Source organism: Penicillium griseofulvum (genome assembly GCF_001561935.1).
Source record: "Penicillium griseofulvum strain PG3 chromosome Unknown contig_77, whole genome shotgun sequence".
NCBI lineage: Eukaryota > Fungi > Ascomycota > Eurotiomycetes > Eurotiales > Aspergillaceae > Penicillium > Penicillium griseofulvum.
In genome coordinates this window covers 232572-256727 of record NW_024467426.1, presented here as the reverse complement: position 1 = coordinate 256727, position 24156 = coordinate 232572, and the positions used below count along the sequence as shown (strand labels likewise).

At 48.7% G+C, this 24156-nt stretch overlaps 1 protein-coding gene across 1 annotated transcript; it reads left to right on the top strand.

The window, feature by feature from the left end:
• Positions 1-22388, top strand: PGRI_080180 (AMP-dependent synthetase/ligase; the record flags this gene model as incomplete). The annotated part of the gene is made up of 7 exons (XM_040795732.1): positions 1-5922; positions 6000-10640; positions 10694-15346; positions 15403-18732; positions 18803-21925; positions 22001-22156; positions 22209-22388. The coding sequence occupies 7 exons, from the start codon at positions 1-3 to the stop codon at positions 22386-22388; spliced, it is 22005 nt and encodes a 7334-aa protein (XP_040651297.1).
• Positions 22389-24156: the final 1768 nt, after the last annotated feature.

Genomic DNA, 24156 nt, shown 5'->3' with positions numbered 1-24156 from the left:
ATGGACAAAGTCCACCTGGAGAAGGTTATGTCTTCCACCAACTCTGACAATGTTAAGGCTGAGGTCGGACCTCCAGCTATCTCTGTCTATGAAGTATCCGACACTGAATCCGAATCCAACGACCACGAGGCCTTCAAATGGCTTGCCATTAATTATCCTAGCCTCGGTATGGATGATGTGGAAAGTGTATACCTCTGCACACCGATGCAGGAGGCTATTCTGGTGAGCCAGACACAAGGCACGAATGACTACATCATCCAAGCTTCAATGGCTGTGCATTCATTGAATGGATATCCAATGGATATAAAGCGGCTGGAGATGGCGTGGACCAGTATCGTGCAGCAGTCGTCGATCTTGCGTACTGTCTTTGTGCCATCGACATCAGGCAAAAGTTTGTTCTGGCAGGTCGTACTGAAGACAGTTGCGACAGATATTCGACAAATCGACAATGAATCGCCTGAATCCTTCTTTGCACAGCAGCCGGAGTGGGAAAACGGACGCATTGCTCCTCACCGGCTGACGTGCTGCAAAACTCCCGACGGACCTGATTATGTCAAGGTTGAGCTGCATCACGGTATTGCGGACGCTGTCGCCAGCTTGACAATTTTCCAAGAGCTTATGCGCCTTTACGACAATCCTCAATCAGAGCTCCGTGGACCATCATTCCATCAGTTTTTGCAACACCTCGACAATACATCGACGGATGGCAAGCTCGAACACTGGAAAAACTTTCTGCACAAAGCACAGCCCTCCATATTTCCACGACTGCAAGTTGGTGAGCCCCCTCAACGGCCTGACAAGAGACAGAAGCTTGATGTGACCCTCCCCCGTCAGGGCATTTTTGGACTAGTCTCCAGCTCCCCTGTCAGCTTCTCTATGTTCTTCCATGCCGCTTGGTCTGTTCTACTACGCGCATATCTCGGCCGTGACGATGTCATGTTTGGCTATATCTCGTCTGGGCGTCACAAGGTTCCTCTTCCCAACGTATCTGAAGCTCTTGGTCCTTACATCAGCATCATGGTCAACAGAGCTCAAATTGAAGGATCCTCAACATTAGTGCAACTTGCCAATGAGCTGAAGAAGAACGTTTCCAACAATCTTGCACATGAGCACTGCTCTCTTGCAAGCATTCAGCAGCAAATGAAATCAAATGGAGGTCTGTTCAATACCTTGGTAGACGTCCAAAGACGCCCCAAGCTCACGCAGACATCCTCCGAAATCTACCTCGACCTTGTACATGTCCACACAGTCTCAGAGTATGATATTGTGCTCAATGTGGAGGACACCGGCAGCGAGTTGTTGGCCAAATTTGACTATGCAGCCAGACTGTTGAGCAAGCCAGACGTCGAAAACCTGGCGAGCTGTTTTCTCTCTATCGTTGATTTATTCTTGAAGAGCCCTGAGGGTAGGATCCACGAGATGGAGCTCTCCAGTTCTCTTCATCGAACTCAAATCCTGGAATGGAATGGCTCTCCTCTCACTGTTGCTTCTGCCTGTGCCCATGATCTTATAGAGGCTGAAGCTGCCCGTCACCCTGATGCAGAGGCTCTATGCTCCCTTGAAGTCTCGTTGACATATCAAGAGCTCAGCCACCTCAGTGAAAGACTGGCAAAATATTTAATTTCTGCCGGTGCTGGACCAGGGAGTCTGATTCCATTTTGCATGGAAAAATCTCCCTGGGCGATTGTCACGATGCTTGCCATTATGAAATGCGGTGCCGCCTTTGTCCCAGTTGATCCGGCTGCTCCTCCAAGCCGCATGAATGGTATTATCTCGGACACAAATGCTAAGTTAATTGTTACCTCGCATGCTGCATTACCACCACTCGCAGATATTACGAAGGAACCACGGCTTGTTGTTGTGGACGAGGCCTTGTTGGGCACAGTGCAAACTGCACCAGAATTGCTATTCAATCTCCCAATCGTTGGATGTCAAGAGGCAGCATATGTTCTCTTTACATCGGGCTCTACTGGCAAACCCAAAGGAGTCGTAGTGCCCCACCAGTCGCTGTGCTCCAGTATGTACCGCCACGGGCCAGCGCTGGGAATAAATCAGACGACTCGCTCGCTCCAATTCTCCTCATACACCTTCGATGCGGTCATCGCAGAGGTATTAACGGTACTATTGCATGGTGGTACTGTCTGTGTGCCGTCGGAAGCCGATCGCATGAATAACATTGCTCACGCCATTAACGAGATGAGCGTCAATTGGGCGATGCTAATGCCAACCTTTGTTCGACTCCTCGACCCATCCTCAATTATGACCCTACGTACACTAGTGCTTGCCGGTGAAGCAGTCGATAGGGATTGTCTGGATACTTGGATTGGAAAGGTTAACCTATTCAATGGTTATGGACCGACGGAGACATGCGTCGTGTGTGTTGCTACGTGTTTCTCAGAAGATCCAACCACATCCCATGACATTATAGGGAAGCCGGCAGGTTGCAGAGCCTGGATTGTCAACCCGACAGATCACAATATTCTTTGTCCAGTTGGTACAGTTGGAGAACTTATCATTGAAGGACCTAACGTCACCCAAGGCTACCTCGGTGACCCGGAGAAAACCTCCAAGTCTTTCATCGATGCGCCAAATTGGTCATCGGAGTTCTTCCCGCATTTATCCCAGAGACCATTCCGCTTCTACAAGACCGGGGACTTGGTACGGCAATTGAGTGACGGTTCTCTCAAGTTCAGCGGTCGTATCGACAGTCAGGTCAAGGTGAACGGTCAACGGCTCGAGCCAGGAGAAATCGAGCATCACGCCTTGCTGAGTAACTTTGTCATGCAGATCTTAGTTGATGTGCCAAAGTCAGGGAAATTGCGCGGTCGTTTGGTTGCTGTTCTAGTGCTGCAGAATACCCATGCCGCTGGTGATGCATCCTCATTGCAGCTGGTGGCAGAAGAGTACTGGGCTTCCGCAACCGGTCTACTGGCTCAGCTGTGCGACAAATTGGAGTCTACTTTACCTGCATACATGGTTCCAAAAACCTGGATCCCAGTCCAGCAAGTTCCACTTTTGCCATCTGGCAAGATGGACCGCCGAGGGATCAAAGAATGGTTGGTAGACATGGACACCTCAACATTCCAGCAAATATCCGATCTGCAGAGTATCGAATCGGGGACTCCGTACAACTCGGAAGAAGGAATATTCTCAGATGAAACAGCCAGGCAAATGCGGACGATATGGTGCGATGTTCTAAATGTGCCAGAGCAAAAAATTGGGGCTCGACGGCCCTTCTTAGCTTTTGGGGGCGATTCCATCTCGGCCATGCGAGTCGTATCGAAGGCTAGATTATATGGTCTCACTGTTTCCGTTCGAGACATACTTAAATATGGGACAATCAATGACCTTATGCCCTATGTTCGGCGGATCGATAGTTCCCAGCAAGCTTCCCGAAGGCCGCAGCAGGTTGAAGGAACTCCCTTTGCTCTGACTCCCATTCAGATGTTGCACTTGGATGCAGTTCCCAGGGGTACAAATCACTTCAACCAAAGTTTCTTGCTGAAATTGAAGCAACCGACTGAGCCGGATGCGATCCAACGTGCTGTCAGTTCTCTGGTTCGCAAGCATTCCATGCTACGAGCCCGTTTCTGCATACAAAGTGATGGAAAATGGTGGCAGACAATCACAGACAGCCAAGAATGGCGATTCAACGTGGTACAGAGCCAGGAATCAGAATCACTCAATCTGCTAATTCCTCTCTTCATGGCAAGCCAAAAGTCGTTGAATATTGAGCATGGTCCTGTTTTATCCGTCGACCTAGTTGCCCTTGGAGGCGAAAGGCAGTACCTGTATATGGTCGCACATCACCTAGTGATAGACCTAGTATCCTGGCGTACTCTCTTCGATGAGTTAGAGGACGAACTGCGGTCGCAAAAGTCCTTATCCCCTATCCCTCCTTCCTTCCAGAACTGGGCCTTTGCGCAATATGAACAAGCTGCCAAATTTCGAGCTCCTGATGTTCTACCCTACAAGCCTCACGCCCCTAATTTTGAGTACTGGAACATGTCAGGTAGACCCAACTTGTATGCAAATGTGACATCGAAAACATTTTCCCTCGACGATGAAACAACATCCATTCTCATGGGAGCAGCTAACAACGGCTTGCGTACTCAGCCCGTTGAGCTCGTCATGGGGATCATCCTGCACGCTTTCCATACAGTATTCTCAGACCGTTCCGTTCCCACACTTTGGACTGAGACGCACGGTCGCCAGGGTTGGTCTGATGATCTTGATCTTGATGTTTCTCGAACTGTGGGCTGGTTTACGTCCATTTATCCCATCTGTGTTAATTCTGATGGATGCACTGATGTCCTGCAAACCATCCGACGGGTCAAGGACGCAAAACGCAACATTCCTAATCACGGTCTGGATTACTTCACCAGTAGGTATCTGGATAAGACAGGCAGGGAACTTTTTCAGAGCGATAAGGACATGGAAATTCTGTTCAACTACCAAGGCCTCTACCAACAGCTAGAGCGCGACGACTCACTGCTGTCCAATGTCTCCAGATCTAAGTTCGACTTTCCATCTGATGTTGCTGAGGATGTCCCGCGACTATCTCTGATTGATATCTTCAGTGGTGTTGAGAATGGTACTTTTACAGTTACGTTCACTTGGTCGCCAGATATGGCCCGGCAAGAGGACATTAAGAGCTGGGTTACTGACTGCGAGTCCTTGCTGCAATACGTTGCTCGCAGCACTGTCAAAGAGCCACTCGCATCTCTAAGTGACTACCCCTTGCTACCTTTCACCTACCTGGAACTCGACAACTCGTTGCAAAATCTCACTCGGCAATGGAGCCTGACAAGTTTGGACGAAATCGAAGATATATACCCTTGTTCTCCAAGTCAAGAAGGTATCATCGTCAGTCAGATTCGTCAGCCAGCAAGAAATTTGTACAACTTTGAGACTACCTGGAAAGTCACCTCGCGATCTGGCACGCCTTTGGACGTCGACCGACTTGAAGCTGCATGCTGTACTGTGATTCAACGCCATCAGATCCTACGAACCGTCTTCTGCGAGACCGATGTGGCGGATGCCCCATTTTTCCAGGTTGTGCTCAAAAACGCTGCCATCCTCGGTCTTCCGCTGTCTCGTTCTAACATTCATCCTGGGGATCTCATCATCCCAGCGCCTAATATCTTGAGCTCCCATCGTTTCCCGTATCACTGGACACTATGTGAAACTTCAGATGGGGTGTACTTTAAGTTCGTCATTAACCACTGCCTGCTTGATGGCTCTTCTCTGGGTCTATTGGTACAAGATATATACTCTGCATACGATAACATCCAACTTTCTGCAGCCCCCCTGTACAGCAGCTTCATCGGACATTTGCTCGGAAACCCCACTGATGCCTCATATACATTCTGGAATCGTCGCCTGGACGATGTTGGTTGTTGTCATTTCCCAACATTGGCTGGGGAGGGACCTACAGAAGTTTCCTTCGACCGTGTCGACATCCCTTTCACCAAGGATCAGGTCGATGGAATACGAAAACTTTGTCGGGAGCTCGGAGTCACCCTGGCCACTACCATGAGTGCTATCTGGGCACTGGTTTTGCAGGCTTATATTGGGAACGACGCGCAGACCATTTGTTTTGGATACATGGCATCGGGCCGAGATGTTCCACTCTCTGGTGTGCATGAGATGATGGGCCCTCTTCTGAATATGCTGGTACAAAGAGTGGACTTCAATCCACTGATGAGCGTTTCAGAATTGCTGACGCAAGTTCATAATAGCGTCGTAGCCAGTATCCCTCATCAGCATTGTTCGTTGGCCAAGATTCAAAGCAGCATGGGCCTCAAGGGTGAAACACTATTCAACACCTTGGTCAATGTGCAGAAGCGCACAAAGACAGACCTCACTCAATCCGAACAGCCAATTCAAATGATCATTACAGATTACCATGATCCTGCTGAGGTAAGGCACATCGCTTTTTTCCCCCTGGGTAAAGGGACTCGCGCAAGGTAAATATTTTGCTGACCATATTCTACTAGTTCGATCTCATTGTCAATGTGGTGGACACATCTGAGGAAGTAACTGCGAATCTGCACTTCTGGAACTCTTGTATCGCTATGTCACAAGCCCATGATGTGAAAGAAACATTCCTGAAGGTCGTGGACTCGTTTCTACAAAGTACCTCCACGCCTGTTACCCAGGTGGATCTGCTCGCTGAGCACCACCGTCGCCAGCTTCTGGAGTGGAATCCAGTTATACCGCATTCTGTCGATTCATGTCTTCACCATTTATTTGACGCACAGGTTGCCCATCGTCCCGATGCCCCGGCTGTTTGTACCACAGGCTCAGAGGGAAATTGGACATATACCGAGCTGGACGACCTTGCGAGTAGACTGGCCAGTCACCTCTCATCCCTGGGAGTAGGGCCAGAGGTGACGGTGCCATTTTGCTTTGATAAGTCGCCATGGACAGTAGTGGTTATTCTAGCTACATTGAAGGCTGGAGGTGCTTGCCTTGCTTTGGACCCGCTATATCCAATTCAAAGATTGCATCACATGATTGACATGACAAAGGCAACTGTTGTTGTCACTCAGGAACACCACGCAGACAAATTCCGAGACGTTCAATCTCTGTCAATTATTTCTGTCACCCCCGGATTATGGGACCGCCTTGAGTCTCGCTCGCTCTCCGGTCATCCGGTCAAACCAAATAACGCTGCGTTTATCAATTTTACCTCAGGGAGTACCGGCGTGCCTAAAGGCAGCGTGCTCGAACACAGATCTATTTGCTCTGCATTGTGGCACCATCATAAGCTAGATCCTGTGGGAAAAGACACTCGCGCATTACAGTTCTGCTCCTATACATTTGATGCGAGTTTTGCTGAGATTCTCCTCACCCTGTGCTATGGTGGATGCCTTTGTGTTCCAACTGAGGATGAGCGTATGAACAGACTTGAAGCAACAATTACAGATCTTGATATCAACTGGGCGTATCTCACTCCAACAGTCACCGGGCTTCTAGACCCCACTCAAGTACCGAGTCTCAAGACATTATGCCTCGGTGGTGAGCCTGTACTAGACAGCTTAGTGCGCAAGTGGCTTCACAGGGTACGAATTATCGCCACTTATGGTCCCTCCGAGTGCTCTATTGCGATATCCCGCTCTGAGGTGCAAAAGTTCGGTAATGGGCAGCTGGGCCCAGCCTCTGGTGCACTACTCTGGATTGTCGATTCTATGAATCCTGACAGATTAGTACCCATTGGGTGTCCTGGCGAGCTGCTAATAGAAGGCCCTCTGGTGGGCCGCGGCTATCTCCAACAAGACCACAATGATGCAAGTTTTGTCGTGGATCCCCAGTGGGCCAAGTCGTTCCCAATCGCTGGTCTCCCGTCTGTTGGTCGCAGGATGTACAAAACAGGTGATATTGTTCGCTTTGTGGAGGATGGGTCAATGGTGATGCTGGGGAGAAAGGATGCACAACTCAAGATCCACGGACAGCGCGTTGATCTTGACGAGGTTGAGCACCATCTTACCGTGGATAGCGAGATTCGACATGCGGCATGTCTCCTTCCTAAGGGTGGTACTTTTGCCGGCAAACTCACGGCAGTTGTCTCCACAATGGAACTTGCCGATGCTACATTTGGAGTCGTCAACAATGGCATGGAGGTGATGCAAGGTCCAGACACACAAAGCCGAGTATTGAAACTACGATCTTGTCTCGAAGAAAGAGTACCTGTATACATGATTCCCCGCGTCTGGGTAATGGCCAAAACAGTCCCAGTGACATTTAACGGCAAGCTCAACCGCCGGGCATTGCTCCACATGCTCGAGACAGTTGATAAAGATACATACGAGGCTATTCTGTCTATCGACAAAGAGGTTATTCAGACTACCGGTATGAGTGCCATGGAGGAGCAACTGCGCGATGCTTGGGCCCATGTTCTCAATATCCCTAAAAGCCATATCAGCCCCAGTCGATCTTTCTTCAGCCTCGGTGGTGACTCAATTTCGGCTATCCAAGTATCCGCTCGCCTTCGTGGCCAGGGCATTGGGCTTTCTATGCACGACATCATGCAGTACCGCTCAATAACTGAGATTGCCAAATATGCTCGGCGTGTCCAAGTCTCGCCTGTGGCTCTTGCAGACGAGTCCCTGGGAACTTTGTTCCCCCTGTCCCCCATTCAGAGATCTTACTTTACTAACATGCCTACAGAACAGGATCGGTATAACCAAAGCTTCATGCTTCGCATAAAACGGCCCATCGAGAGTGCAACTCTCTTGCAGGCCCTTAAAGCCATTGTTTCTCGCCATTCCATGCTTCGTGCACGCTTCAAGCAGAACGACGATGGACAGTGGGCGCAGGTTGTCACAGATGAGGTGGAGTCCTCACTGATATTCAATGTAACACCCGACATGCAGTCCCTTTACGACACGGAACCAATCCTTCAAAAGGCTCAAGATGGTCTTGACATCAGCAACGGTCCGGTCTTTAGCGCACAACTTCTTGGTCTTCAGGATGATAGCTGGTACTTATGTCTCATTGCCCACCATCTCGTCGTTGATTTGGTATCATGGCGAATCATTCTCGAGGACCTCGAGCAGGCCCTTGAATCCACCGGCATCACAACCCATACCTCAATTCCCTTTCAGTCATGGGTTGGTCTTCAGGTTTCGTACGCTCAGTCAGTCGATGGGCTAGAGGCTTTGTCACCCCAGAACGTTATCCATTCCAAGGTCGAAACCGCAGACTTGAGCTATTGGGGTGTTCCCGATGCAAGGTCATATGGCACAACTGTGTTCTCGTCATTTGAGCTTGATAGCGACACAACAACCGCCCTGCTCGGTGGCGCCAACCAAGTTTTGGATACTGAACCGGTCGAAATATTCATGGCAGCAGTCCTCAATGCATTCCACACCGTGTTCCCACAACGCAAAGTCCCCACTCTTTTCGCCGAGGGTCACGGTCGTGAGCCGTGGAACACAGATATCGATGTGTCCAGAACAGTCGGGTGGTTTACAACGATGTATCCCATTTGCATAGACCGAAAGTCCGCAGATCAGTCGCCTGTCTCTACTCTTCGACTAGTCAAGGACGCGTCACGAAATATCCCGGCGAAGGGTTGGCGCTATTTCACCTCCCGACACTTGACTCCCGCTGGTCAGAAAGCCTTTGCTGAACATGGCACCATGGAAATCCTCTTTAACCACCTTGGACAATACCAACAACTTGAGCGCGATGATGCACTTTTCGAGCAGGCAATACTTCCCTACGATATGTTTGACTTTGGCCCCAGCATCCCTCGGGCAGCATTATTCGAAATAGTCACTGTCGTCGATAAAGGAAAGCTGATCTTCAAACTGAGCCATTCCTCGGAGCTTAAACACCATGATAGCATTCAGCAGTGGGTTCAAGCATGCAGAAACAGTCTCATTGATGCTGGAGACAACCTTCTGCGTTGGAGCTTGAAAAAGCCTTTGCCTACATTCAGCGACTTCCCACTTCTCGCTAAGCGCTTGAAATACGATGATCTTGATCGTATCTTTGAGAATATCGGCGCCAATATGTCCACTGTTGAGAATATATATCCATGCTCTCCGATGCAGGAGGGGATACTGATCAGTCGTACCAGACAGCAAGGTCTTTATGATACGTACAATACTTGGAAACTCGTCCCTCGCTCTGGTTCCGACAGAGTGGATAAAGCCAAGCTTGGACACGCTATTGCCCAAGTCATTTCTCGTCACCAGGCTCTTCGTACGTGGTTCATTGAGTGCGAAGGTACTACACCTTACGTGCAAGTCGTGTGGAAAGAAGTTGCACCACCGATTTTCTACATCGACGCACCAACTGCTCAAGATTTTATAGAGCTAATACCATCTGGGAACTCAAATGATTCAAGTTACTCCAGGCTTGGCTATCGGTTTATAATCTGCGAGCCGGCGGCTGGCGAAACACTTTGTCGCATGGAAATAAACCATGCATTGATTGACGGTCTCTCCATGCAGGTTTTAATAGGGGATATCCTTCGGGCATACGATGGTCTATTGACTGCAGATTTCATGACCCCGCGCTATGGAGACTTCATATCCTATCTCGAAAGCCACTCTAGGGAGGCTGGATTGGCTTATTGGACTGGCTTGCTGGAAGATATAAAGCCCTGCAGATTGCCATCACTTTCCGACACCAATAGTCAAGCACCCGGCGTGTTCAAACACACACAGTGTGAACTTGGCAGCAGTCTTACCCAGCGGATTATCGAAATTTGCAAATGTCAGAATACCACCATCGCTAGCGTGGTGAGCGCGGTCTGGAGCCTTGTTCTGCGAGCTTATGTGGGAACAGATAGCGTTTGCTTTGGGTACATATCTTCCGGTCGAGATGTCCCAGTGCCTCAGGTTGAATCAATTATTGGTCCTCTGATCACCATGATGGTTTCAAGAGTAGACATCGATCAACAGATGCCTATATCAGACCTTCTGCAAAATATCAATGCCCGTTTCCTGGAAAGTGTGGCGCATCAGCATTGCTCACTTTCCCAAATCCTGCACGCGACCGGAGAAGGCAGGCAAAGAGGTCAGCTTTTCAACACTATGGTGAATGTACAGAAGAGAGGTGCTTCCATGGCACCATACTCAGCGACTATTGGTCTAGAGTTACTGGATGTTTATGACCCCAGCGAAGTAAGTCGTGCCCCAGCAATAGGTTGACTCTCGATACTAACTCACCATTGTAGTATGATGTTTCCCTCGACGTGGAACACAATGAAGACAATGTCACTTTATATCTTCATTATTGGACCAGCTTTTTGTCAGAGGAACATGCCCAGCTCCTGCACGATACTGTTCTGCAGGGATTGAAGTCTCTACTTGAGAACATCTCGGGTACAGTCGGCGATATTACGCTGTTCAGCCAGTCTCATCGATCTAGGCTCCGAGAATGGGCACCAGAGATGCCACAGGCTGTTGTCTCATGTGTACATGACCTGGTCGAGCAAAAGGTCCACGCCCACCCCAATAAAGAGGCAGTGACCACGTCAAATTTGTCAATGACGTACCAAGAACTGGACAGTCTGGCATCCTGTCTAGCAAGACACCTGGCCTCTTGTGGAGTTGGGCCGGAGGTCATGGTTCCCTTTTGCTTTGAAAAGTCGCCTTGGGCTGTTGTAGTCATGTATGCGATTCTCAAAGCTGGTGGTGCGTGCGTTGCTCTATCACCAGAATATCCCGACCTCCGACTAGCCAGCATCATCGACTCTACTCTGGCAAAAAATGTAATCAGCGATGTCAAACACGCAGAGAGGTTTGAAAAGCTTGTGGATCATGTGGTCGCGGTCGATGGAACGGTATCAAGAGTCTCTGACATGCTCCAATACTTGCAGACTCTTGATGGTATCACTACAAAACGCGCCCATCCTGACAATACCGCTTTTGTCGCTTTCACCTCTGGTTCCACCGGTACACCTAAGGGAATCATTCTAGAACACGCCTCAATCAGCACCAGCATCCACTATCAGGGTGCAACTGCACTAATGTCAAGCACCAGTCGTGTGCTCCAGTTCTCGGCTTACACTTTCGACGCCAGCATTGAAGAGATCTTTACCACCCTCGCCTTTGGGGGTACTGTTTGTGTACCATCCGAGTACGAAAGGATGAACAAGCTTCCAGAGTTCATGAAGGCACAGAAAGTGAACTTCGCCGACATGACACCCACGGTGGCTGGTCTTCTTAACCCCGACGAAATTTCCCTGGCTACTTTGAATCTCGGTGGTGAGGCCGTCCCCCAGAGCCTAGTTCGCAAGTGGTCTAGTCGCACAAATCTGGTTATCACCTATGGGCCATCCGAATGCTCTATTGCGTGCTCTGGAATGCTGGTTGAGACGTCAGAGCTCCCAGACGGCGCCCTTGGAAAACCAGCAGGCTCTTTGATGTGGATTGTCGACCCAAATGATCCCAACAAGCTCGCTCCCATTGGCTGTGCTGGTGAGATCCTCATTGAGGGGCCATTACTTGCCCGCGGATATATCGAATCAGGCCAGACCAATCAAGCCTTCCTCATGAACCCTTCGTGGACGAATTTCGTGCGCATACCCGGCGTGCATTCAGGCCGCCGCATGTACCGCACTGGGGACATGGCTCGCTATAACTTGGATGGATCCCTTATTTTCCTGGGCCGTAAGGATTCGCAAGTCAAGATCCACGGCCAGCGAATTGACCTGGGGGAAATTGAACACCATCTTCTACGTGAGTGTATTGGCCAGGCCACTGTGCTAATTCCCAAGCAGGGATTCTGGAAGAATAAGTTGGTTGCTGTCTTTGCGCCTGGGAATTCACAAAAACAGCCGAATCAAAGTCTTGAAGTTCTGACGACACCTGAGATGGCTCCACTGATCAGCGAGCTACGTATAAAGCTACAGGATCATGTGCCTGGTTATATGATGCCAAGGGCGTGGATTCCTATGGTTGCTTTGCCGGTGACGCCTAACGGCAAGCTTAACCGCCGTCAGATACTGACACACTTAGAGTCAATGGACGTGGGAGCCTGTGAGCGAGTTGTGCTGCTTGAACGAGTACTAGTTCCGGCCTCCCCTCTGAACGCAGTTGAGAAGCAATTTATCTCAGTCTGGGCAGTGGTCTTGGCTATTCCAGAGGCTATGGTAGATATTACGCAGCCCTTTTTCCGACTGGGTGGTGACTCTATCTCTGCTATGCATGCGGCTACTCAACTACGGTCCCAAGGGATACGTATTTCAGTACATGACATTCTCCGCTATCGTACAATTGCTGCCCTCGCGGAACTTGTGGCTCATACCGCACAGACAACGCCCTCCTTGTCACTTCATGGCGTAATTGAAGCCAATGAAACCAAGGATACTCCATTCCCACTAACACCTATTCAAACAATGTATTTCCAGGCACATCCAGTGGGCGAGAATCACTTTAATCAGAGCTCCCTTCTCAAGCTCAGGCATACAATTACTCCGACTCAAGCATTCACAGCTCTCATGACGCTCGTGCAACATCATTCCATGCTCAATGCACGGTTTGCAGTCAACAGTAGCGGGGTATGGTCCCAAACCATCGCTGGTGATACTTCGCAGTCGCTGCATTTTACATCTTCTGTCTTGACCAGCTTTGAGGATGCCAAAGCCTTGCTTTCCTCCAGTCACACTGTCTTGGATATCCAGCATGGTCCGCTCGTGGCTGCCAGTCTGATCAGCGTCAACTCAGACACGACAACAGACCAGTTCCTTTACATAGTGATACACCATCTCAGTGTCGATTTAGTATCGTGGCGCTTTATTCTTGAAGACTTGGAGAAGGTGCTTCTCGATCAACCCCTTGGTCCCAAGCCGTTGTCTTTCCAGGCCTGGGCGATAGCTCAAGACGCATACGCAAAACAGAACCTCCTTCCAGACAACGTTTTGCATTTCAACATTCCCCAACTTGATGATCAGCAAAATTACTGGGGAATGGCTGCCAGACCAAATGTATATGCCACAGTCATGGAGTCAAAGTTCACTATCGATTCAAACACCACATCACTCCTTCTTGGAAACGCCAATGACGCCCTACAAACTGAACCTATGGAAGTAATCTTGACACTCCTGCTGTTCACTTTCAGTCAAACCTTCCAAGATCGTGATCTACCAGCCATCTTTTGCGAGGGCCATGGTCGTGAATCTCCGCTTGATGCAGACCTTTCTAGGACTGTAGGCTGGTTCACGACCATGTTTCCTATTTGGATTCCCAATATTGACAGCAATGGCCCTCTTGGATCCCAATTCATTCAGGCCCTGCGGCTAGTGAAAGACTGTCGTCGTTTGCTGCCAGGAAAAGGCTGGCAATACTTCACATCACGCTATCTCAATGAAAAGGGCCGGATGGAATTCTCTGGGCATGATGATGCAGAAATTCTTTTCAATTTCTTCGGTTCGACAAGTCTTAAGACTCAGCGCTATGATATCCTGGAGGAAACTTCTTTTGATGGCGTATCTCACGTCAACCACAACTCTCCAAGATCAGCGCTGTTCGAGATTTCCGTCAATGTTCAATCAGAGAAACTCTGCTTCAGCTTCCAATACAGCAGAGAAATGAACCATCAGTTGGGAATCTCATCTTGGATAGATCGTACCCGAAGCTTGGCTGTTGACGCTGCCAGATTGCTGGGGCAAACCCCGTCAACTTCGACACTGGCGGATTACCCCCTCTTGGGTTTAAAGGATTATTCTGCACTCGATATCCTAGTTGAGGCGTTCAAATCTCAGCTAGACATTTCCAGCTGTGACACATTCCAGACGGTCTATCCATGTGCGCCGATGCAAGAAGGCATCCTACTGAGCAGATCACGCATAGCAGGCGTGTACAATGTGCAAACCATTTGGAGGGTCACTCCCTCGTCTTTCGGCGACAATGTGAATCTTAACCGCCTGAAAGCAGCCTGTACTCGTGTTATCTCTCGCCATGATATATTGCGAACACATTTCGTGGAGCATCACCGAAACCAATCCGCCTTTGTCCAAGTGGTGATGAAAGAAGTCATTCCTCCGGTCAAAGTGGTCAAGTTTAGCAGTGTGACTGACCTAGAAGCCGAGTCGAATGAAGCAATTTACCGAGTCGGCAGTTTGCCCTACTTGTTTACAATATGCCAGACCACCAATGGAGATGTCTACTTACGTCTTGACATTAACCATGCTCTCATTGATGGCACATCAACTCATGTTCTCATTCGAGATCTTCGGCGTGCCTACGATGAACAGCTCCCTGCCATTGGCCCTGTCTATGGTGACTTCATATCACACCTACACGCACTCCCTAGCGAGGATTCTTTGGCTTTTTGGACCGAGCATCTTACTGGCTTGACGCCATCCCACTTCCCTCAGCTTACCGGACTTTCTTCCAACGAGAATTCATCCTTCAAGATGGTCAAAGTTGACCTGACACAAAAGATGAGGGTCGATCTGCATGAATTCTGCAAGAAGCACAGTACAACATTGGCTAATGTCATGTCCACCGTATGGGCGCTAGTTTTATCGTGCTTTGTGGGAACTGACTCTTCTACTGTCACCTTTGGATACTTGGCATCTGGAAGAGGTCTTCCTATTTCTGGCGTTGATGACATATTAGGCCCACTGATTACCATGATAGTTCGCAGAACTGAGATTGAGCCTGATTCAACTGTGCTAAATATGATCAGCAATATGCAGGAAGATCTTACGCGCACCTGGCCACATCAGCACTGTTCACTCGGCGACATTTACCATGCTTTAAACCTAAACGGCATCCCTCTGTTCAACACTATCGTGAATATGCAGAGAGAAGTTTCCGGTATCGAAGCTGACCAGGCATCGATCTCTTTTCAAGTCGAAACGGGACTTGATCCTAGCGAGGTACTGGTACCCTGTTTTCAATTCGTTCAAGCTCTAATATTATGTTCCACTTCTAGTATGATATCTCCTTCAATATCCAGGATGGCAAAGATATTCAGCTTTCATTGGGGTACTGGAATCACTGCATTTCGGAGGCCCAGGCCAATGTTGTTTCACGCACAGTGGGCGTAATAATCTCGTCAATCCTCACAAATCCACATCGGCCAGTCTCCAACGTGGATTTTGCTGAAAGCTATGACATCCAAACCATCGAGAACTGGAACAACTCTGTCCCTGAGCCCATCGATCATTGTATCCATCATGCCATTGAGCTTCAGGCCAAGCTCAACCCCGACTCGCCAGCCGTATACTCCATTGATCCAAGTGTCTCTCTATCATACCAAGAGCTCAACAATATGGCCGATAATATGGCACAGTATCTCTCCACATTGGGTGTTGGGCCGGAATCACTCGTTCCTTTTTGTTTGGATAAATCACATTTGACCCCAGTGACCATGGTTGCTATCTTGAAGGCTGGAGGAGCATGTGTAGCTTTGGATCCATCTCAACCTCGCATCCGACTTCAGGGCATTATCAGAGACTCCGGAGCAAACGTTATTATGTCGGCGCCCCAGTACAGGTCGCTTTTCTCTGATCTTGTGCCTCACGTTGTGTCGGTGGAAGAAACTGGTTTCCACCAAGGCCTGTCTTCCCATAATAGTACAGGACCCACGAGTGCAGTTCAGTACAACAATCCAGCCTTCGTTATCTTTACCTCAGGGAGTACGGGGACTCCGAAGGGCATTGTGGTCGAGCATGGCGCTTTTTGCTCCAGTGCACGGTCTCATGCTCCAGCGCTACGCTTAGGTCAACGTTCCCGGGTTCTCCAGTTTGCCTCTCACACCTATGATTTGAGTATCGCCGAGAACTTGACGACACTTATGGTAGGCGGGTGCATCTGTGTGCCATCCGAGTACCAAAGACTCAATTGCCTAGCCGATGCTATCAATGCGATGCAAGTTGACTGGATGTTCTTGACTCCCACAGTCGCTGCTCTTCTTCACCCTGATGATGTTCCAACTGTGAAGACATTGGTTCTTGGAGGAGAGCATGCTACACAAAATAACTTTACAACATGGGGCAGTCGGCCAGGTGTCTGTCTAATCAATAGCTATGGCCCCGCCGAATGCGCTATCTGGACGAATGCCAATGTTCAAGTCCAGGCCAATGCTGATACATCGAATATTGGGCCCAGGCTCGGATGCTCTCTTTGGATTGTTGACCCTCGTAACCACCACCGGCTTATGCCAATTGGTGCTCGCGGTGAGTTGGTCATAGGAGGACCTACTCTTGCAAGGGGGTATCTACACAACCCCGTGCAAACAGACGCCGTGTTTATCCAATCACCGGATTGGTTCAAAGGAGCCTCGGGCATTTCTCAAAGCTTATACAAGTCTGGTGACCTGGCACGCTACAACCTGGACGGCACTCTCTCCATTCAGGGTCGCAAGGATACTCAAGTGAAGGTTCATGGTCATCGCATTGAACTTGGGGATATTGATCGCAATATTGCGCAGATCCCTTCCGTTGAACATGTCACTGTGCAGCTCCCAAGATCGGGCCATGCACAGGACCAGCTCGTAGCCTTAGTGTCGCTAAATGAACTTCCACGCAGATCAACCGAGAGCACCACACCACTCAAGATCATCACTCATCCCGACCACACAATGTTTGCCACCCCGATTCTAAATTCCATTCGGTCGCAGCTTGAGCAACAGCTCCCGAGGCACATGCTGCCAACTCTGTGGATTATCGTTGAACGGATACCACTTCTCTCCTCTGGAAAACTTGACAAGCAAGCAGTCAAAGCTTGGTTACATAGCCTGGATCAGGAGACATACAACCAAGCTCGGTCCCTCTCCCAATTTGAGGCCGACCCTTCTTCGGCTTTGCCTGAGACTCCTACAGAATTGGAGTTGCAGCAGATTTGGGCAGATGTGTTGAGATGCCCGCTCTCCTCTATTCCCATGACGCAATCGTTCCTGAGAGTAGGAGGTGATTCCATCTCCGCCATGCAAGTGGTCTCTCGCGCGAGAGCCAAGGGCATCAACATTTTTGTTCAGGATGTTCTAAGATTGAAAACAATTCGCAGCCTCGCTCGACAGGCTACTGATGTTGGCACTATCGCCAAGCCTGCTCATCAGGTCAGCCGATATGAGCTTCTTACATCCAAAGGCGAAGATTTGGACCGATGCATTGCCGATTGTGTGTCCCGTCTAGACCTCAAAGACTCTTCTGTCATTGAAGATATATTCCCTTGTTCACCTATGCAAGAGGGCATTCTGATCAGCCAGGCTAAAACTCATAGCAACTACCAGGTGAAAGCGCTGTTCAAGGTTTTGGTTGAGCCAACACATTTGGTAGATTCGGACAAACTGGAGCAGGCATGGGCTCTGGTTGCACAACGGCATCAAGCTCTTCGTTCTGTCCTTATCGAAGGCGCTGCTGGACAGGCCAATTTCCTTCAAGTGGTCTTAAAAGAGGTTACTGTTCCAATTCGAAGGCTAGACTGTGACTCGGTAGAGGACTTCAGAGGTTTGTCTGAAATCAATGCATATGCAGAAGATGGACCCCCTTACCGTGTTTCCATATTTAAGACCCAACACAATGAGGTCTACTGCCAGTTGGCCATCAGTCATGTTCTCGACGATGGCTCCTCGATGCAGGTCTTGATACGCGATATCTGTCTGGCATACGACAACATGCTTCCTGCAGGGCCCCCTCCACTGTATAGTAACTTCATATCATACATCAGGGGCCAACCTGCCGAAGCGAGTCTGGATTTCTGGAAGACGTATCTTGACGGCCTCGTGCCAACTCACTTACCGGCGCTGCAGAAGACGACAAATGAATCACCCCAGACTGCCGCCTTTGACTACATGCTCGAAGGAGAAAAAGTGGCGAAAATTCATGCCTTCTGTGAAAGGTTCGACATAACTGTGGCAGATATTTTCAAGACAGTCTGGGCTTTGATTTTGGCTTCTTTCCTCGGGACGGAATCAGTATGCTTTGGTCATCTCGCGTCAGGTCGCGATACTCCCATCCAGGATGTCCACAACATCGTTGGACCTCTTATCAATATGCTGGTCTTCCGTGCCAATATTATCAAATCCACCAAGGTCATCGATTTGCTTCAGGAAGCGCACGAGGGGTATATCAAGGCACTCTCCCATCAGTATTCCTCGCTCAAGGAGATCTCCCATGCCATTGGTTCTGGGCAAACAACTCTCTTCAACACGCTCGTCAATGTCCAAAGAGCAACGTCGGACTTTTTCGCTCATCAAGGTGATCTTCCTGCTCAGCAAACAATCACCCTTCGTAATGTTGATCTCGATGATCCCACCGAGGTATGTTATACATTCTTATACTGGGTACATAATGTCGCGTCTCTGTTCCTCTAACTGTTATAATTCATAGTACGACTTGAGCCTGGGGGTGATGGAATCCAGAACGCAGATCCATGTTATTCTGAACTATTGGACCTCGTTTATCAGCTCGGAGCAAGCAGCATCCATAGGGACAATTGTTCTACAAGTCATCGACCAGATTGTGGCCGATCCTTTCCGACAAGTTCGAGACCTTGACTTTTCTAATGAAACCGATATGGCCTTACTTCACCAGTGGAACCCGGTCGTTCCAGCAGACACTGGTTGTCTACACAAACTTTTCGAGAAGCAGGTGGCTAAGAAGCCCTTCGATGCCGTTGCTGTCGTGTCCGATAATAAGTGTCTAACCTACAAGGAGCTGGATCAGATGGCGAATCAGTTAGCGCACCTCTTATTTCAAAAGGGTGCTCGCCCGGATACCATCATCCCCTGCTGTTTTGAGAAGTCCGTCTGGGCGATTGTCGCGATGCTCGCTATATTGAAGTCGGGGGCTGCATGCCTTGCGCTTGATCCCACATATCCCTTGGAGCGCCTGCAAATGATGATCGAAGACACCGAAGCGTCATTTGTTCTAACTTCTCCGTCACACACCAGTCTAATGGCCGATGTCAAAGTGGAATGTCTAGTTGTTTCGTTCGAGGCTCTGAATACCTTGGCTCACTTCGAAAGCTCTCATGGGCCCCAGACATCCGTTGCTCCTGATAATGCAGCTTTTGTCGTGTACACTTCCGGTAGCACAGGCACGCCAAAGGGTGCTGTCCTCGAACACCGCAACCTATACGCAACATCGCGTGGCCTGGAATCTTTGAACATGACAAGCGAGTCCAGAGTCGCACATTTTGCTTCTTACGCGTTCGATGTCAGTATCGGAGAAACCGTTTTAGCATTGACAAGAGGAGCCTGCGTATGCATAATCTCCGACGAGGACCGACTAGGAGATCTATCAGGGGCATTCAACAGGTTACAGGTGACCTGGACAATGTTGACACCAACCGTGCTGCGCATGTTGGAACCCCAAAATGTCCCAAATTTGAGAACAGTTGTTCTGTCAGGCGAGCTTCTCACTGATGACATAGTGGCCAAATGGCACGAAAAGGTGGACTTGTTCAACGCATATGGTCCGTGTGAATGTGCTATCACCTGTTGCGCTACAGAGCAACTAAAGGCTGAAGATCGTGGCGTGAATATTGGACGGCCTTGGCAGTCGAATCTCTGGGTCGTGGATGCAGAAAATCACCATCGTGTTGTTCCCATCGGTGCCATTGGCGAGCTTTGCATAGAAGGCCCTCTCGTTGGCCGTGGGTATCTCAAGAACGCCAGCAAAACCAGCGCGTCGTTTATTGATGCATCTTCGTGGTATAAGGATCAGAAAAGCTCATCACGCCGCGCCTATAAGACCGGTGATCTTGCCCGTTGGAACGCAGACGGTACGATTAGCTATATGGGTCGCAAAGACAACCAGACCAAGATCCAAGGTCAACGAATTGAACTCGGAGAGATAGAGTACCAGATATCTGCGAGCGCGGGGCGTTCTGTCAAAGCTGTGGTCGCGACAGTGCCAAAGCACGGTATTTTGAAGAATCGCCTAATAGTTCTCTTGGACCTTGAAGACTGGCATTCATCGGTGCAATCGAACACTGCCGTACCCTTCATTCAAGACGAGCCTCTTCAATCGCTGGCACTGAAGTGTATTGCTGAGATTAAAGCCTCTGTGAAGAAGAACTTGCCCCGGCACATGGTTCCCAGTCTTTGGTTCCCTGTTCATCGAATTCCCACTCTGAAATCCGGAAAGACAAATCGCCGTCTCATCAGCGAATGGTTTGAGGCCATAGATCAAGCAACCTACACATCAATAATGGCTTCCATTCAAGTAGCCTCCACTGCTATACCGCCGTCTTCTGAGATGGAGGAGACTTTACAGAAGATCTGGAGCCAGCTCCTCAACTTGCCGAAGGATAGCATCAGCATGGACCAGAATTTCTTTGCTATGGGCGGAGATTCTGTGCTCGCAATGCAATTCATCGCCCGCTGCCGAGCCCAGGGAATTACCACCTCGTTGGTGGATCTCTTCCAGCGGGGTACTATTGCTGCTCTGGCCCCCTGCTGCACACAGAGCAGTTCGACAGATTTCTCCAACGACCCGACTTTGTCTCTGGTTAACCAGACTAGCGTACAGGAGGACGATGCTGTGCTGGAGGACTCATCCAAAGTTGAAAACATCTACCCTTGCACCCCCATGCAAGAGAGTATTTTGGGCGCTCAAACGAAGCTGAAGAACTCATGGTACGCCAATTGGGTGATGGAGGTGCATCCGTCGTCAGCTGATTCACGACCAATCGAGATGGACGAGGTTGCAAAGGGCTGGCAGAGAGTTGTCAATCGCCATTCCGTCCTACGTACTTTCTTCCAGTCTGGATCCCAGTCGAAGAAGCTCTATCAGATAGTACTGAAGGAGTTCAACGCCCCGATCTCTTACATTACATCAACCGCTCCTGATTCTGTTAATCCGTTTGATCTCACACCGGAGATTCCCGAGGATGGTATCCCGCCCCATCGATTGGTACTCGCCAAAACCTCCTGTGGAACTGTATTGCTACAGCTACAAATCAGCCACGCTATCTATGACGCAATTTCGCTCTCTGTGCTGTGGCATGACCTTCAGGTAGCATGCTCGGGAGACCTATACAAATCACCGGCACCGTCCTACAGAACCTTCATCAAATACCTCAGTGGTCTAGACAGACCGTCAGCAATCAATTTCTGGAAGAAGCACTTGGCAGCTATTCAACCATGCCAATTCCCATCTCTACTCGAGCCCAGCCTACCTACCTCCCAACAGACTCTTGGATCATTCGCGAGTGCTATTGTCCCCTTTGAAAAGACAAAGCAGGCTCGAGCATTCTGCAAACGTCACGCCGTAACGACAGCCAACTTGTTCCAGGCCGCTTGGGCCCTTGTTCTCCGCTATTTCACAGGCATGGATAGCGTCTGCTTTGGATTCATGTTATCGGGACGAGACGCGCCCATCCCGGAAGTCAACTCGGTGTTGGGACCTTTCATCAATCTAATGCCCTGTATGGTCAAACCTGGTCAGGAGACAAGTCTTTCAACCATATTCCAGGACTTGCAGGCGGATTTTGCTGAGGTGTTAATGGTATGTACTGGAATCTTCTTAAGAACCCAATGCCGTAGTCTCAATTTCATAGTCTTAATACTGACTGTTGAACAGAACCAAAATTGCTCCATTGCTGATATTGAAGCTTCATTGGGAATGAAGAAGCCTTTGTTCAACACATTCCTTAATATGCAACGTGTCGCAAGACAAGCGCCGTACTCGCAAAGCAGTGTTCAATTCCACGAGAGAAGCGGGTTAATGACGGACGAGGTATGTCTTCCTTGTTGCAAGAATGATTCTACATTCGCTAACACTCTAGTAGTATTCGATTTCTGTATATGTTGTGGATGCGGAGGAGGGAATTTCAATCTCGTTCTGTTACTGGGATTCAGTTCTCTCTTCATTCGGTGTCGAAAAGGTTTCCAGCGCTCTGTTACAAGCACTAGATCTTCTTTTCGAAAGCAACCCGGACGACTCGCTCTCGAAACTCTCCCTTGATTAGTGTATCTGCCAGTTTTGATCCGCTCTCCTGTTCCAGTGCGATGTTTCAGTCTTCATCCAGTTGGTTTGACTATTCAATGTTATCTAGCTTAGTCTAGTATTATATATATTTCAATATTTAACTGAAGTTATTGACACCCATTGCCGCCCTGATACACTATGTTTGACTAACTCATAGGATTCGATTGCTGTTCACGGTGAAGATGAACCGAATGATCGGCTTGGAGAAATTTGGAGACTTGAATTGACGCCAACCCTGTTTTTGGTGGGAAAATAAAGGTGATCTAGAGAAAGGTCGCACGTGATGTCACTGGTTGCATTTTATCGGGAATTGATACGTGCACACCAACTTACATAATTTTTGCACACCAATTTACGTAATCATATGATTATATAATGAAAAATATCATGTGACTATCACCTCATCTATCAGATTAATATTGCTATCAGATCAATATCGTATAAAAACCTCAATTCTTCCGCATTGGGCAGCTTCTGAACGTATGGTTGGCCTCCCCGCACCCCGAGCACCTAGCTGGCGCCTTTTGCTTCCTCTTTGGGCCCTCCTCCTTCCTAATTAGGCAATCCGCCCCCCTTTTCCCTCCCTTTTTTGCCTTTTGTGGTATATCGGGAGGTAAGATTATAACCGATTGGGTACCTAGAGTAGGCTTTATATGCCAAAATGGGTCGATCTCATCTAATAAAATTGACTGATTTAATCTGATAAGATTAAATAGTCGATGCTTACATGGTAGCCCCATTGAGCGAGTAAAATAACCAGTACATTCCCCAATTGGGCCTGTTTGTAGGGCTAATTCGCGCTGCCGATGAATTAATCTAATAGAATAATTAGATATAAATCCACGAATTAGATCATATAGCCGATTTATAGCAGCTATTTTGGGAATAGAGCACTTATCAGATTCGATCTTATCTTGGATATCATCTTGCTGCTGATTAATAACCCTATCTACAGCTGTGAATACTGTAGAAAGGTCTCGATTTGAACCATTTAGCTCCCTTTTTAGCTGTACGTGGGCCCCTTCCGAGCGTGAGGATGCTAAATTTCCAAAATGGGTAGTATATTGGATCCAAAATCGGATAAATTTCTCTTTATAAATTAGCCAAATATCTATCAAATAAAGGATTAAACCAGGGTTTATTATATAATCATATGATTACGTAAATTGGTGTGCAAAAATTATGTAAGTTGGTGTGCACGTATCAATTCCCCATTTTATCCATGGGTCCATTGACGTAGCGCTTACTCAGTGCTCAGGTGACTATCAGGTGACAGATGCTCCATGGACCCGAAGACCGTGGACCCGTGGACGAGCAGTTCGCTTATGTCATTCTCAGTGAGCGGATCAGGGGCCGTGCTCAGTTCTGCCCAGTGAGCAAAAAGCGGCAAGGTCTGGCACTAATACGAGGAAGTCGAGTACGAAGGACGAAGTAGAGTTGTATAGTCAACAACATATGCTATCTTTGATGGCAGTATCGAGAAGCATAATGCATACAATTCTTAAAAAGTTCTTGAAAGAAAAGCAGTGAATTCAAGTATAGCACAAAATCACGGGTCAGCTATAGCATTCTATATATCTACATACTACTATAGTCCTTAGAACAAGGTAAATCATATTCACACGAAGTAAAACTCTGGATCAAAGACGGCAGAAAAGAAAAGAGATCTCGCCGAGAGGGCATAAAAAAGACGATAAAAGGCCCCACTCCATTCAATAGCACAGCAAGGACACAAGTCGGTACAAAGC